We start from the raw sequence: 17689 nt of genomic DNA on the forward strand, positions 1-17689 counted from the left end.
AACGTCAAATCCATCTCAACATTCCATTCTCGTTGGTATAAGAGAAAGCTCTTTTCCTCCATTGAAAAGATATCATAATTTTCGCTAAATCGATGGATTTGATAGAACTTAAAACCACTATTTCACAATACTTTATATTAATTAATTGGCTAAAAGGCTCTTTTCTTACCAAGGGAAGGATGAAGTCTCTCATGTCATGTCTTTCACAAGAAAATAAATTAATATACCAATACTCGAATCTGTTATCTGCGTACTCGTATACCAATTAAAGTATCACTTAACCAAGTTTACACTTAATCAATACCCATTTTGACTTAAAATTAAAATTACTATTATACAATGGAATTTAGTTTTCTTGAAAAAGAAATAAAAGGAATTAAAAAGATGAAAGAAATATAAAACCTTCAAATTACTATTATACATCTCTTTCCTCTACACATCCCTAGAAGAAGAAAGATTGAAAAGAAAAGTCAAGCTTTTCTTTTTTGTTTTTTCCCTTCTAATATTTTGCTCTTTATTTCTTCACATCAAAGCAATTTGTAATTTTTTTTCTGGGATTATAACAACAGTGATCACCCATGTGGAGGACAAGAGAAAGGTGAGGGGTTAAATAATTTGTTCCACTTGACAACGAAAAAGGAAAACGGTAAAAGAAAGGCCGGCAAGGGCAAGTCCCATCCCCCTTCTCTCACTGAGTTATCATCGAGTCACGTCTTATGGGACGTACTTGTTTCCACTGTTGAAATCTTCTGTTCCTCAGGCTTTGTGTCCCATCATCCACACCAATATTCCCAAAACGAAAAATAAAAATTATGCAGGGACTCACTGAGTTTGCTCCCAGTTCAGCAGCAACAATAGCAAACCCCCCCCCCCCTTTAATCTTTCTGACACTGTAAATTCTGGTAAATAACAACATACCATAGATAAATCTTCCCCACCACCGAATGCAACTTTCAAAACCTTCTCTTTTTGGCTTCACTCAGAACGGAGAACTGTTGTTGTAATCAAATAGAGCAAAAGGATCAATGGGTTTGTTCTCGTTTTGCCGTTGATCATCTTTGAACAATAGGTTCAAAGGGTCTGTCTCGAGTTCCAGTTCGTCCAAATCTGCAAAGAAATCCTGATCAGTTTGCTGCTGTGATTCCGGCAATGCTGGTATGTATGTTTGGTTGTCTTCTATGTGTTTCTCAATGTCTTCAATCTCCAGTTCTTCTTTAACTGATGTGTTTGTACTGTCATTGTTGTTGTTGTTGGTCTCTTTGATTGTCTTTTGGGGCTGAGAATTACTCGGTGACCCTATCTTGGAACCAGTACTGCTACTAGCATTGGCTTTTGATGGCTGAGACCTTGTTGAACCGGCAAGGGCGTTTCTTTGGGTTGGCCATGGATGGTTGTGCTCAGATGTGTACGTGATAACGAGCATGTTCGGATCTGTTCGGCTTCGCTCCACTTGTTTCCTCGCCGAGCAGCCTTTGGAACTGCTACATCTATAGTAGCCCCTGAAGTACAAGAATCAATTGCATTTAGTGTAAGCCGATTGTAATTCTATAGTTTGATTTGGCGATGACTGAGAACATGTCGTGTTGGCCGTGTGGCTGATCATAAATTTTTTTAGAATTATCACACATGCAATAATAACATAAAAATTTTGCATAAAATATACACAAATAAAATATTAAGATGAATATAATTAATAAAACAATAACTAAACGAAAAAAATAAATTTTAAAATGGAGACATGACCACCCTAGTCTAAGCGTGATCTTCCAATGTGTGTTATTAAGGAACACTATAACAAAACACGAAAAATGCATGTCACGTCAAAGATAGGTTCTCATAAATACTAGTTTCTGGTTCCATCTTTCTCTAATATACATAATGATAGCATGAAACAAACTAGTGTTTTAGTTCCAACTCTTCATTTTACTTAAAATATTTGTGTCTGATACATAAATTTATAAATTTACCTTGGATAAGGCGAACCTTTGATAGGTTTCTGGCCGTATTTTCTCCATGCCCACAGATCAGAGGGAACTACTTCTCCACTAGACCTGCTGTTTGCAGCTGCTGGTGCTGGTATGCAAACCACCTTCTTGGCCTGGCTCTTTCTGCATAATATATAATCATGTTGGCCCAAAAAAATGTAAAATGTAAACAAACACAAGTAAAACATCACGGTTCCAACTCTCGAGCACTTGAACTATAGTGAATCCCCAGTTAACTATCTCCTCCCTAGACAAGATTTTTGTTTGTTTGTTCGATTTGTACAGTTTAAGGTAGGGTTATCAGTCCTTAGACAAGATTTCTGGCTTTATTCAAAGCCAATCAGCTATATATATGATGATTTATCATGTATATAATGTTAATTACTCATTAGTAACTATATATAAACCCTAATTTATGACTCCATATCAGTTTATGAAAGAAGAAAAGTGGAGTAAGTGACAAAAATTTGATATCAGATCTTCGGATTTCAGTTTAATTAGAGAATTAAATATTACTCTAACCTTCTTTTGATACCCAGATTCCGCGGAGATGAGATCTGCACTGGGACTGATGCAGTGGTGTTATCAATCAAGCAACTTTTTGAGGTGTTTACACTAAGCATGTCGCTTGGAAGCACAGCAGGCGCCATATGTCCCCTCGGGGAAACACTGAAAGAAGCTATCACCGGTGGATCACACGGCAGCGGCGGCGGCGGCACGGGTCGTGGACTGGAGCTATGGCCATGAGAGATCTGAATCCGTGAAAAGATATTACAAGGACTAATCATATCGTCAAGACCACCAGCAAAGAAGCTTGATGAATCCTCGATATTGAGCATACGATGATCTTTGGTTGAATTAGGGCTGCAAAAGTAGCCAGCACTCGAACCGTTAAGCTCGTGAAGAAGAAGCGGATCTCTCATGGTGGAGAAAGGGTCGCCGAAGGCGTTTACTCTATGATCTTCCATGGCTGCAGCCGACGGCGAAAAACTCAGAAGATCGGAGATGACTTGTTGGTGCCATGGAACCATGTCTGATTGTTGAACAGCAGAAGCTGGAACTATGTCGTTTAAATCACCCTGATAATTCTCCATTTCTAGATCAAAAAAACCGCTCATGCTAATACGAACACAAAACATTAACAATCGATTCCACCATTTTTTTGCTTCTCTCTAGTTCCCATCTGGGCTCAAATTTGCACCGAGTAAGCTATCATACGTATAAAACATGCAGATTTCTGTCAGTAATTTTTGTTCTTGATGTAAGAACGGAGATGGATTTTGGTTATTACAAGAAACAAGACAAGAGGGTGTTTCTTTTTGGAATAACGAGAGAGAGAGAGAGACGCTGACTTTTCATTAGAAACTGTTTTTTCTCTGTACGCAAGCCAGAACAAGTTGAAGAAGATGTCGAAAGAACAAAAAGAAAATCAGTTTTAAACTGCAAAATGATACTGATAATTAATACAACGGTAAGAAAACAATAAAGTAATGAGGTCGTGGGCGGAGGAATTTACAGTTTAATGCCTTCTGTTTATCTATTTAACATTGGAAATTTATAATAATAAAGAATTGACTTAACTCTATAATTGATATAATAATGGATTCACTCCTTCATACTTATACTTTTATCATTTAAGCCCTTATCCTATTTTAATTGAATTAACCTTTTTACTCAAACCGTTATTATTTCAAAAAAATGATTAGACTGATAACTTTTTTTCTTCTACCTTTATTGATAGATGTCATTTCAAACTGAAAATATCTTTAAAATTTTTCATATTTATTTTACTAATATTATTGTTATCACTTTTGTTTCTATGGGAAGAGGGTTCAAAATGGAAAAGAAGAGAGCCTAAGGAGGGTAAAAAAGGGATGTTGCTTTCGGGTACGGGTTTGGGTTTACCCAAAAGACGGTGATGGGAGAGCAAAGAAAAGACGCGGCAAGCTGCCGCATTTTTCGGAGGAAGTGGTTTCAACCTCGTCACGGCCCCATTGGTTGCTAATTGCTATGGACAACAAAAATAAAATATTTTAGATATTTCGGCAGATTTAGAAAAACAATAGGAAACGAGGATCTCGAGAGATTAATTACAAAAACAAGTTGTTTTAAATAATAATTATGATGATTTTTTAAAAAATATTATTAATTATTGACGGTTTTAATAAAATAATATTCTGTTGGGTATTTTTTTTAACATTTCAAAGTGATTTTGGGATGGTTTTAGTGTTAACGAGCAAAATAAAAAAATATAGTATTATTAAACTATAATTATGGCAAAGTCATTTAATGACCGTATTTCACGCGCGAGGTTAAAAAGTAACAGTCTATTTAGTTACTTTTAGGGGGGAAAATAATCAGCTATAAGATAATTTGTTTTGGCAGTGTACGAACCATTAGATACAGCTACGTTTCTTTCGATGTCATTGGCCTAACATAATAAATTTATTGATAAAGTGTATAAATAGTCACTGAACTTTTAGAGAGATTGTATTTTGGTCACCTAATTTTTGAAACTTTCAATAATTATCGAACTTTTAGCTCGTTTTCATTTATGTTACCTCTATTAGATTTTCTTTGATGTGGTAGGTAACGCCCGTTAACATATCCCCTACCCACCATGCCAATCCCCAAATCCCCAAGCATTTCCAACCTCTCCATGGATAAACTTTCACAACATCCAAGCGTTGTCAATGCTTCCATGGAGTTTATGATTTTCAATGGGGTTATGATTTTTTGGTTTTTGGATTTTTTTGGAGGTTAGGGTTTTCAAAGGTAGAAGAAGGAGGAGGGGGTTAACGGGCATTACCTGCCAAGTCATCGAAAATCTAACGGAGATAACGACAGGAACAAAAATGAAAACGAATTAAAAGTTCGATGACTGTATTGTAAGTTTCAAAAGTTGGGTGACCAAAATTCCAAGTATCCTAAAAGTTTGGGGACTAATTATATATATTTACACTAAATTTATTTGTTTTATTTATAAAAAAAATCCAAAATCCATTATTTTGGTTATATATTATATAATTACAAACATCCTCCCCACTCACCTCACATTCCCACCGATTTATAATTTATTTAAAAATAAAATATACCAACCTCCCAATCATCCTTCATTTATTATAAAACATTGTATATTAGATGTACATAAGCTGTGATGAACCCTAAGTTTACACTTAAAAGATCATTACCACTCGTCTACTTCATTATATATTTATCACATAAAATATGGGTACAATAAAGAAAAGAATTGAAAAATTAATACATATAAAATTATTATCAGATGTATTACACTAGCAGACTAAAAAATATCGAAATTTCGTAAATTAGTAGGCATTATACGTCAAAGAAAAAGAAAATAGACAAAAAAGAGGGGTAATAAAACAGTATTATCTCTGCGTTTCAATGTGTTGGGTCCCCGAAAATACTTAAAGAGCGAAACCGTTGTATAATTGTTTGTGTTCTTTAGGACCACTACGATCAATATTACATATATATAAATATAGAATCTAAAATTTAAGTTTAGAATTATATATATAGAGTAAATAAATTTTATAGATTTTAAGAGATCGTCGTTTCCAAGAATGAAGTAATCAGTAAGTTTATAGTTTTGAGTCAAAATAATCTTAGTTTATGTCAGGTCAAGATGATTAGGGTGTTGATTAAGGTTTTACTGGTTCCTAGTCGTGGCTATGACTTGAATGGTTAGATAAAGGTCAAATAATACAGCATACTTTGGTTTTGGCCTTGTCTTTGGCTTTTGGGTCTAAAAGTAGGGTTCCTTTTATTTACTTTTTTTAATTTAAACAAACCTAAATCTTAGTTATGTCAATCATGTTTGATTAGACATCTAGGTGTCTTTAACCTACTTTTGGAGTTTCATTTTGATCTTATAATTTAGTAATACTTAAAAAAAACATATATATATATATATATATATATAAATCGATCTATTTCTAAGGAAAAAAATATGCATTCTACACAATATAAATATATATAATTTTATTTTCATTAGATCAAATATGAACATAATTAATATATATATATATATATATATATATATATAGATAAAGAATTATTATTATAACTCTTTCTAAACTTATAAAGCTAAATTATATTATAATTTTAGATAAAGAATTTATCATTCGGTGATCTGAGTTGGAGATTTCAATGGGACAATGATGCTTCAAGAAATCACCGGCCCCCTTGTGTTTGATGGGACAATTTAAGAATCTAGTGCTCCAAAATCAACCATTTTCTCTCCCTCTGGTGCTTGTTGTTTGGACTCATTCAAAAACCAGCTATAACCTTTTAGGATCCGAAAATATTACCCAACTTGAATTCTACGGTTCTTAAGCAGAGCACGGATGGATGTAACAAGAACATCAATGCCCTTGTTTGGAGACTTCTTCCGACGTAGAAGTTGGAAGTTTCTCTGAGCATGTTCGATTCTTTCGAACATTATCCTAATTTGAAATTACTTGTTGTAATTGTCGTAACCGTCTTTCGGTTCGGGCCCCGGGATTGGGCTTCGACTTAGGTAAATGTGGATTGGAGTCGCCACCGATCATTTATTTAAAAATAAATAGGTAGATCGGATACCTTATTTCTTACCTGATCTGCGTCTTACCAAAGATGTGTCGGATTCGGGAGTCGGTTACAGTTAAGGAAGGGTTAGCACCCTTGGACTGCCCTTTCGGTACTACATAATTTCCAGTTGTCTTTAATTAAGAAAATTGAAAGTTAAATTAAAAAGTAAAATATTGATCCAAATTGCTTACCACTGATTGTTTGAAGTTCTCTCAAAAAGCCGAGGAAAGGGTTAGGTAATGAAAGTAATAAAATAGAAAAATAAGGCGAACAAACGAAATAATATAAAAAAAACAATGTATACAAAAAAAAAGGAAAGAATGAAATATGACTAAATACAAAATAAGATATGCAAAAGAAAAAAACGAAAATACAAATAAAGAAAAAGAAGAAAATATAATAAAATATAAAAAAAATACACATAATAAAATAAAATATAAAACAATGAAAATGAAAAAAAAAGAAAAAATATGCGTAATATACATATAATAAAAATAACAGTTATAATAGTAGAAATAGTAATGAAATAATAATGATGAAAATAATAAATAAAATATATATATATATGTAGAATATAAAAAATACATAAAAGATATATAAAAATAAAAAGTAAAAAAAAATGAGTAATACATATACGTATATAATAATAAAGAATATAATATAATAGCATAAATAAACAAATAATAATAATAGTAAAAAGTAAAAGGGGGAAATAAATAAAAAAATGGAATAAATAATTAATGAAACGAGAAATATATATATATTAAAGTATTAAAAGGAAAATATCAATAATAGGTAAAATGAATATATATATATGTATATAAATACATAAAAAAAATAAAATGTTAATAGAAATATAATTATAAGATAAATGAGTAAGGTTGGTAAATAATAAATAAAAAAATACATATAACGTATAAAATTATAAGATGTAGTAGCTAGATAAAGAAATGACCAAAAAGTTAATTAAAATAATATATATGTATTAACACTAAGTATATAGATGAAATATATAGAAAATACGTATATATATATATATATATATAATTACATGAATAAATAAAAAAATAGTAACAATAGAAATAATAAGGATAATATAAAGAATAATAATAATAAAAATAAAAATGGTAAAAGAGTATAAAAGAAATAAGTAATATATACATATATATACATATAATAATAATAATAACAATAATATAATATATATAATAACGTAATATATAAAAAATTTAAAAAATACGAATTGAATTTAACAGGGACCAAATTGAAAGTAAAACGAATTGAGTGGTCGAATTAGAATAACATTGGAGTTTGAGAACCGGATTTGGGGATCAAAATAACAGACTTTTAAAATAGGAGGGACCAAAAGCGGGTTTACCCTAATTTAAGGCAAAAACACACGGATTCTGACGTGTATGGGTATTATTTAACTCAAAATTTTTTTAAAAAGCTTTCGTTTCCCTTCTCTTCATCTAAATGGATCAAAACCCATCCCTCATTTTCTCTGTTTTGTTCATCTGTGTTCTTCATAATGAAGAACACAGTCGCCCCCAAACCCAGAAATACGATGGCACCGCCTCACCGACCGCCTTGGATCGGCGCCGGCTGCCGGTCATCGGCGGCAATCTAAAAAAGTTTTGATTTTTTTAGTAGATCTCGACCCCCACTTCTCCAAAAACATATTGGTTTTAAAAAATTAGCCTCAGGAGAGCGTAAATCTAAGAACGAAAGTTCGAAGAACTCCCCCCTTTGTCCTAGGCAAAGCGTTTGAATCAAAAGAACGGTGAGCAACATCAACACATGCAAAGCAGGAAAATGACCACAATCGAAGGTAAAACAAAACTACCTTTATTTATCTTCAAACTTGTTACAAATACTTTGAAATCACTATTAACTTGCTCGTATTTTTCTCTGATCTTTCGTGAGTAATCCTTGTGTGTGTGAGTGTTCTAGTTACATGTGATTTATAGCCTTAGATTTGAAGAGTCATGTTCCGATTATAATGCTTATTTGCTGATTTGTGGGTTGCTGGTGAGTTGGTGTTCCACACGTTTGTTTGTTGCCGAGATAATCGATTGCGTGGAGCGTGAAAAGCGGCGACCGAGCGGCTGGGACTCTTCACTGGCGGCGCTGGATGAGAAAATAATGCTAGGGTTATCAAACCCTAGCTGAACCAGTTCAGGTTGGGTACTTGGACCCGGTTTGGAGCTCTAAGCGATCTGGGATAAGAGTGGGGGAGATCCAGGGTTTCCAGAAACCTTAATCTTCTGCGTGGGCTGCTTTGTTGGGCCACTTTTATTTGTGTGTAATGGATCTGGCATTACAAAGTAAAGAAACTGTATTAATATAATAATAATATCATATGTATATATAATATATGATGTACGTAGTTCCCACTAAAATATGTAACACGCATATATTGTATAATATATATAGTTATAAGCAAGGACGAAATTGTGTGTTTTCAGCTGCCCCTCTTTGCTCATTATCGTGTAACGAGAATAGAGCAAAGATTAAAAGACATAAATTTCGTCCATATCGAATATCCTCTGTCGTAGAGTTGAAATTCGATGTTGAGACTGGTTTTTAAAACACGAGATGACTCCCTCGTCGTGAGGTTGAGTTAAAACTGGAAGATTCTGAGCCTGAATCCTTCGTCGTGAAATTGAAATCGAACTCGTGAAGTTGAAATCGAACTCAGAGTTCTGGAGGTAGCTCATGGATCGTCTTCTAGCCAAAGATACTTCGTTGTGAAGCTGAAATTGTTTATTGACAACCAGTGGTCCCTTCGTCATGAAGCTGAACTTGCGTTGTCTGGAGTCCAATATCCTTCGTTGTGAGGTTGAAATTGGCTCTGAATTTGAGAAATGTTTGTTGACAACCAGCGGTCCCTTCATCGTGAAGTTGAACTTGCGTTGTCTGGAGTCCAATATCCTTCGTTGTGAAGTTGAAATTGGCTCTGAATTTGAGAAATGTTTGTTGACAACCAGCGGTCCCTTCGTCGTGAAGTTGAACTTGCGTTGTCTGGAGTCCAATATCCTTCGTTGTGAAGTTGAAATTTGACTCTGAATTTGAGAAATGTTTGTTGACAACCAGCGGTCCCTTCGTCGTGAAGTTGAACTTGCGTTGTCTGGAGTCCAATATCCTTCGTTGTGAAGTTGAAATTTGACTCTGAATTTGAGAAATGTTTGTTGACAACCAGCGGTCCCTTCGTCGTGAAGTTGAACTTGCGTTGTCTGGAGTCCAATATCCTTCGTTGTGAAGTTGAAATTGACTCTGAATCTGAGAAATGTTTGTTGACAACCAGCGGTCCCTTCATCGTGAAGTTGAACTTGCGTTGTCTGGAGTCCATATCCTTCGTGTGAAGTTGAAATTGGCTCTGAATTTGAGAAATGTTTGTTGACAACCAGCGTCCCTTCGTCGTGAAGTTGAACTTGCGTTGTCTGGAGTCCAATATCCTTCTTTGTGAAGTTGAAATTGGCTCTGAATTTGAGAAATGTTTGTTGACAACCAGCGGTCCCTTCGTCGTGAAGTTGAACTTGCGTTGTCTGGAGTCCAATATCCTTCGTTGTGAAGTTGAAATTGGCTCTAAATTTGAGAAATGCTTGTTGACAACCAGCGGTCCCTTCGTCGTGAAGTTGAACTTGCATTGTCTGGAGTCCAATCCTTCGTTGTGAAGTTGAAATTGGCTCTGGGTAAAACCTGCAAAGATATGCATATATGCGATGGTATGGATGTCATGCTCTTAGGTATGCCTAAAATGTATGGGCAACATATGTTATTACGGGCTCTGGAGAGAAATCTTGATTTCCGGTGGCCTGTCGTTGTTGACTCTTGATTTTGAAAGCTTGAAGTTCCGATCTCTGATCTTGAATTCTTCAAATGTCTGAATCTGATGTGCACATTCTGGTTTTTTTTTTTTTTTTAGAGATGCTCCTCAACCATCTCAAGCATGTGCATGAGCCTTGATCGGCTTCTGGGTACTGTACTTTTCCATGAATCTTGTACAGTAATATGCGATTATCTTTCATAAAAATAAATAAACCATTAGGTTAAATCAATTCAAGATGCTCGAAAGGAATTGGAGGAAAGATGGTCTTTATTCATAAGGGAGGAGAAGAACAAATAATACATGGCAAACATTCTAGAAGACGAATACACAATGATGTGTAAATGAATGTCTAGATCTCGATAACGTGGGCACTTCTGAGCTGAAAAGCCGTTTGGTGACTTTGAATGCGACCTTTGCCAAAGGATCTTTGAAAATGCGACAACGTTTGGGAGGGTGCAACATTTCTCCGATTTGTTGAGTTCGTAGAAGATTCATGTGCCGGGATGCTTCCACGTTATATCCAAATCGCCCTTTCCGGGTTTTCAACTTGGACCCATCCTTGGTTGCAAAACGCCCTTTGCGGGTTTTCATCTTGAACCCACCTTATTTTCTCTTCTTTTTCAATTAGGGCGCCTTTCGGGTTTTCATCCTAAACGTTTTTTTTTCAACTTAAGACGCCCTCTCGGGTTTTCATCCTAAGCGAAGTATTTCTTGACTGCGTCCGAGTTAATGGGATGTGGTAGCTCAGGTCCGTCCATTTCCGCCAGGATAAGGGCTCCTCCAGAGAAAGCCTTCTTCACGACATAAGGTCCTTCCCAATTGGCGTCCATTTTCCTCGGAAATCTTTTGGACTGGCCAAATTCTTTTTAGCACTAGATCCCCTTCCGGAATATTCTCGGCGCACCTTTTTGTCGTGTGCTCGGATCATTCGTTTCTGATAGATTTGACCATGATGAATGGCTTTCAGTCTTTTTTCATATCAGATTAAGCTGATCATATCTGGATTGTGCCCACTCTGCATCATCCAGTTTGACTTCTGACAAGAATCTGAGAGACGGAATCTCGACTTCAATGGGTAGCACTGCTTCATTCCATAGGCTAGTGAAAATGGAGTTGCCCCAGTCGAAGTTCGTACCGAGGTTCGATAAGCGAACAAAGCAAAAGGCAACTTCTCATGCCAGTCTTTGTAAGTTTCAGTTATTTTTCCACTATCTTCTTAATATTTTGTTTGCTGCTTCTACTGCTCCGTTCATCTTTGGTCTGTAAGCAGTGGAATTGTGATGTTTTATGTTGAACTGTTTGCAGGCAGCACTCATCATCTTGTTGTTCAAGTTTGTTGCGTTATCGGTGATAATCCTTTCAGTAGACCATACCGACATATAATTTCTTTCTTCAGAAACTTGCAAATAGTGGATTGAGTGACACTGGCGTATGACGCAGCCTCTACCCATTTCGTGAAATAGTCAATTGCTACGAGAATGAAACGGTGACCATTCGAAGCCTTCGGATGGATTTGCCCGATAACGTCCATGCCCCACACAGAAAAAGGCCATGGTGACGTCATTACATGAAGTGGATGGGGTGGAACATTTATCTTGTCTCCATAAATCTGACATTTATGACATCTCCTAGCATAGTTGATGCAATCACTTTCCAGTGTGGACCAAAAATATCCGCATCTCATTATTTGTCTTGACATCATATGCCCATTTGTATGTGCACAACCCCATCATGTACTTTCCACTATCATTTTTGCCTCTCAGCATCGACGAACCTTAACAGAACTTGGTTGGCTTTTCTTGTATAAAACCTCTCTGTCAAGGACATCCAGCTGCCAACCTTCTATTCTCTCTCGATTTCAGTGGTTTTTTCTGGATAACTCCGATGCTTGATATACTGAGAATGTCGTAGTACCAAGGTTAGTGTCTTTCACTTCTTCAATTTGGTAACAATGAGCTGGGTACTCATACGACTGCATGTTAATTGGCATCATTTCAGGCTCCCCGCCAGCCTTGAATGTGGCTGCCAAGGTAGCTAGAGCGTCATTTTTGATTTTTTCTCTAGGCACGTAGTGGAAGGTGACTTCGTCGAACTCTTCGAGTAGATTCAACACTAGTTTTCGGTACTCTAACAGCTTTAATCCTTGGTTTCCCACTCTCCTCGGAGCTGATAGATTACTAAGGCTGAGTCTCCATACACCCGTAAAGTCTTTATATTTTGCCCCAGTGCAGCCCGAATTCCCAAGACACTGCTTCATATTCTGCCATGTTATTGGTACAATCAAAGTTCAGTCTGCTGGTAATGGTAGTGACTCCCTTCTGGGGAGACTAGAATTGCCCCGATGCCATGTCCTAGTGCGTTTGATGCCCCATCGAAGTGCATTCTCCAGGAAACCGTCCGTTGAAATGCTTGCTTCCTCTAAAGATATGTCCATTAAGTCCTCGTCTGGGAAATCAAAGTCCAGCGGCTCATAGCTCTCATCAGTTCTGCTTGCCAAAAATCGGATATGGCGCTGCCTTTTACCGCATTTTGGCTCACGTATTCGATGTCAAATTCACAAAAGCATCTGCCATCGGGCTAACCTTCCGGATAGAGCAGGTAGACCCATCATGTATTTTAGTGGATCTAACTTGGAAATCAGCCAATGGTGTGATACACATGTATGTCGAAGTCTTTTGTAGCCCATATCAGGGCACAACAAACCTTCTCAATAGGAGGATATCGACCTCGCAATCGGTGAACTTCCTTGTTTAAGTAGTAGATGGCTCTTTCCTTCTTCCCAGACTCATCGTGTTGACCCAGAACACACCCCATGGAGTTCTCGAATATGGAGAGATACAACAAAGGTTTTCCTGGATAGGGGATCAGGACAGGAGTGTGAGACAAGTACTCTTTTACCTTCTCAAAGCAGTCTGACAGTTTTTATCCCATGCTCCAAGGCTATTCTTTCGGAGGAGACGAAAGATGGGTCACATTTGTCGGTTAACTGAGAGATGAACCGAGCTATGTAGTTTAGTCTGCCCAGAAACCTCGGACTTCTTTTGGTTCGGTGGAGTAGATTCTGGATAGCCTTAACCTTATCAGATCGACCTGTATGCCTCTCCTGCTGACTATAAAGCCTAGTAGTTTTCCAATGTTACCCCGAAGGTACACTTACTAGGGTTTAGTCTCAGTTGGAACTTTCTCAATCTCTGGAAGAGCTTCCTCAGATTCTTGACATGTTCACTCTCGGTCTGTGCCTTGACAATCATGTCATCGACATACCTCGATTTCTTTGTGCATCATGTCGTGGAACAGGGTCACCATAGCTCTCTGATATGTTGCCCCAGCATTCTTTAATCCGAAAGGCATCACTTTGTAACAGAAAGTTCCCCATTGACGAAAGTGGTCTTCTCCATGTCTTCGGGATGCTCTTGATCTGATTGGACCCCGAAAATCCATCCATGAATGAAAGTAGGCGTTCCCGGGCCGTAGTGTCCACCAGATGTCTGTGTGCAGAGGAAAGTTGTCCTTGGGACTGGCCTTATTAAGGTCCCGTAATCGACACATGCGTACTTTCCCGTCCTTCTTCGGCACAGGTACTATGTTGGCCACCCACCAGGGTTGCCACTTGGAGAAAACCGGCATCAAATTGCTTCTGACTTCTTCCTTGATCTTAAGGAGCATTTCTGGTCGCATTCTTCTCATTTTTTGCTGCACAGGTTTGAATTCTGGTTTGATTGGCAGTTTGTGAACTACCATATCTGTGACTAGTCCCGACATGTCTTGATATGACCAAGCAAACACATCTTCGTACTCCTGAAGTAAGGCTATCAGGTTTTTTCTTGCTTCAGTCGAAAGAGTTGTGCCGATTTTAACCTCCTTTCGATCTTCCTCAGTGCCCAAATTTAATATTCGATCGCCTCCTCATATGGCAGTATTTGCTTTTCTTCTTTTCTATCATTCTCAACAATTCGGTAGGCAAGTTGTATCTTCTTCATTATCGCTTCTCAAATTCCCCAAGACAAATGGTTGATTCAAAATCCACCTCCGGATCAGGATCATTAGTGCCCCCATTATCGTTATCTGGGAACCTGAAAGGAGGAAAATGTGCATGTGAGAGGATAATATCCCACCGGAACGGTCAAGAACTAACTTTGAGAGTAACTGAAATGAAGTACTGGAATGAAGGAGATAGAGAATGAATTCAAAAATAAAAGAAAAGTTTGTTTGCTTAAACAAACAAAATATTTATTCACCCTTACAAAAGATCACCTATTGCCCCGGGTATAGGCAAATAGGGATAGTTCGAATATTACTCTGAAAGATTCTTGTAAACCACAGGTAGTTCTTCCACCGACCAACTGCTAGGCACGAACCCATGTGGCAGAAGGCATATCCCGGATCTATCTCCGTTGTCAACATCTTCTGTGGTCACGGCATTAACGTTCAGATCTTCCAGAGCCGTTTCTAACTCGGATGTGGTGGTCTCAAACACATAACCACCTGACTTGAATGTTCTGACGAGCGGCGGGAATGTCATAGGCTTCCATTGGAGTTCGTTTCCAGTCAATCTGGCTAACCTTCTCTCCCGGTTCTTTTGGATTTCCTTTCTCTTTTCATGATAACCGGGCTGAAAACCGAGCCCAAATTGGTCTAATTTTGGGATAGGACGGACAGGATTGATCATTCCTTGCAAATATTTCCCAAAACCTCTCCCAGTTCTTGCGCCTCGGCCTAGGGTTTGCTTGATCTCCATCCTTGTGCATTTGGAGAGTCGAGGTCTTGGGATTCTCTTTCCTTCCGCCACGAATGTGGCATTCACAAACTCCAAGGAGCGGAACGAACATTCTACCGCTTCCTCGTCTACTTCGATGTATGGAGCCTCCGTGGTCACGCTTGCCACGATATCTTCCTCAGCGTTGATAGTTACTAAGGCTCCGTCAATAACAAATTTAACCTTTTGGTGCAACGTGGAGGGTATTGCACCTGCTTGATGAATCCATGGCCTTCCCAAAAGACAGCTATAGCACGGCATGATATCCATCACAAGGAACTCAACCTCATAGGTGGCTGGTCCAATGGTCAATGGTACCTCGATTTTTCCGATTACCTCTCTTTTGGTCCCATCAAATGCTCGGACCACATTCTGACAAGCTCTTATATGAGAGGTATCGATTGGTAGCCTCTTCAATGTAATCGAAGGCATCACGTTCAGGGCTGAACCATTATCGATTAAGACACTTGGTAAAGCGTGCCCCTTACAGTAGGTAGTAATATGTAACGCCAGACACTTGGTAAAGCGTGCCCCTTACAGTAGGTAGTAATATGTAACGCCTTTGTTCGGCCTCTTCCTCCGGATGGAATCTCATCATCTGAAAATGAGATGAGATTATCAGCTTGAATATTGTTCACCAGTCGATCCATCTTGCTGACTGGTATGTCTTGTGGCACGAACGTTTGATTAAGGACATTTAACAACGCTTCTCGGTGTGCTTCCGAGCTTAAAAATAGTGCTAGCATTGAAGTACGTGTAGGTAAGTTGTGGAGCTGTTCTACAATGTTGTATTCGCTGTGCTTCAAGATCTTGAGGAACTCTTTAGCTTCTTCCTCCTTTATAGGTTCATTGACAACTAGCACATCTTCCTGGAACGGCTCCAGTGGTCTTGCCCCACTTTACTATTACCTCCTCTGGAAGTACTCACCTGACACGTATTCCATGGCACTTGCCGATTGTCCTTATATTGAAAAGGGCGAGGCGCGGAGATTACCACCTTGGCTGGTGTCGTTACTGTCATGCTTGCCTTAGGGGTAATTATCAAAGGACTACCCCTACCAAATTTTCTATCTGATGATTCTCCGGTGGCACAAACATCTGCTTCCAAAGAATCTAAAATTTCTTCATAAAACTCCAGCTCCTTTCGATCCATCATGAGAGCTGGACTAACAATCTGAACTCCGGGCAATCTTGCACTTTATGCCCTTCTTTGTTGTGGTAATAACAATGATTACCGTCTTCATTTTCTGTCGTATCTGGATATGTTGCAAGAAATCCTGCCTTTACCATTTGGCTCCATACCCAAGCCAAAGGAGATTTGATTTCGAACACTGATTTAATTCTCCTTCCCCTTTCAGTAGTAATGGCATTGATTCATATCTCCTGATGATTGGGCAAGGGATTCTGGGCGACGTTTGGTGCTCCGGAGTTGAAAGTGATCCAATTCTTGTTTCTCATTCTTTGCACAAGTCTCTTGAATGCGAGACAACTTTCAATCGAATGCCCCTGCACACCGCCATGGTATTCGCAGTGAGCGCTCTCGTCATACCATTTCGGGTAAGGGGGATTTATTGGATTCATAGGATAAGGCGACACTGCATGAATGTCGAAGAGCTGTTGGTATAATTCTTTATACGTCATGGGAATGGGGTCAAACTGCTCCCTTTCCCTTTCTCTTCTCGGTTCTCTCTGGTTCTGTCTAGAAGTACCGGATGGTACAGCTGCTGTGGAATTTGAGCTTGAGATCGTAACTCCCTTGCTGACACTGTAGGTGTTTACATTGTTGATCTCTCGCTCTTTGTTCTTCATGGGAGGTTTTTTACTGGAGTCTCCTCCCTCAATCTTTCCTTGTTTAATGGCCAACTCGATCATTTCACCGGCCATGACCAAATCTGAGAAACTTCCCGACGTGATTGCTACCAAGTGCCCGAAGTAAGGTGCCTTCAAGGTCTGTACAAACAGCTTTCTTGTTTCCTTTTCATCCAAGGGCGGATGAACTTGCACAGATAAATCCCTCCATCTCTGTGCGTACTGTCGGAAACTCTCATTGTGTTTCTTATCTAGGCTTTGTAACATGACCCGGTCTGGTCTCATATCGTTGATATGCTTATACTGCTCCAAGAAAGACTTGTCTAAGTCTTTCCACGTCTTGATATGAGTTCGGCTAAGCTGGTTGTACCACCGAATAGCTGAACCGGACAGACTCTCTTGAAAACAATGGATCAGGAGTTGGTCATTCCCGCCATATCCTGTCATCTTTCGACAGAACATAGTAATATGGGCTGAAGGGCAACTGTTCCCGTCGAACTTCTCAAACTCAGGAACTTTAAACTTTGGTGGAAGCACCAAGTCTGGAACTAGGCTTAGCTCCATTGCGTCCACTCCATAATAATCATGGTCTCCCTGGACCATCTTTATTTGATCTTCTAATATTTTTATCTTTTCTTCCATCTTTTTGGCTTTATCTTCCTCATCAAAGTCTGGGACATGATAATCATCCGGATGATCATCAGGGATGATTGTAGA

General features: G+C 38.2%; 1 protein-coding gene across 2 annotated transcripts; it reads right to left on the reverse strand.

Annotated features, from left to right (window-relative positions):
- Positions 1 to 567: 567 nt before the first annotated feature.
- LOC120183327 (probable WRKY transcription factor 14) lies at positions 568 to 3301 on the reverse strand. Of its 2 annotated transcripts, none has more exons than XM_039188052.1 (3): positions 2508 to 3301; positions 1968 to 2108; positions 568 to 1499 (listed from the first exon to the last, which is right to left on the reverse strand). In XM_039188052.1, exons 1-3 carry the CDS (start codon positions 3122 to 3124, stop codon positions 980 to 982), a joined length of 1278 nt encoding a protein of 425 aa, XP_039043983.1. In that variant the 5' UTR covers positions 3125 to 3301; the 3' UTR covers positions 568 to 979. The 2 variants fall into 2 exon arrangements, with proteins under 2 accessions (XP_039043983.1, XP_039043982.1); XM_039188051.1 differs by having other exon boundaries at positions 2502 to 3301.
- Between the last annotated feature and the right edge of the window lie 14388 nt (positions 3302 to 17689).

Source organism: Hibiscus syriacus, unplaced genomic scaffold, assembly GCF_006381635.1.
Source record: "Hibiscus syriacus cultivar Baekdansim isolate YM2019G1 unplaced genomic scaffold, ASM638163v2 tig00112758_pilon, whole genome shotgun sequence".
NCBI lineage: Eukaryota > Viridiplantae > Streptophyta > Magnoliopsida > Malvales > Malvaceae > Hibiscus > Hibiscus syriacus.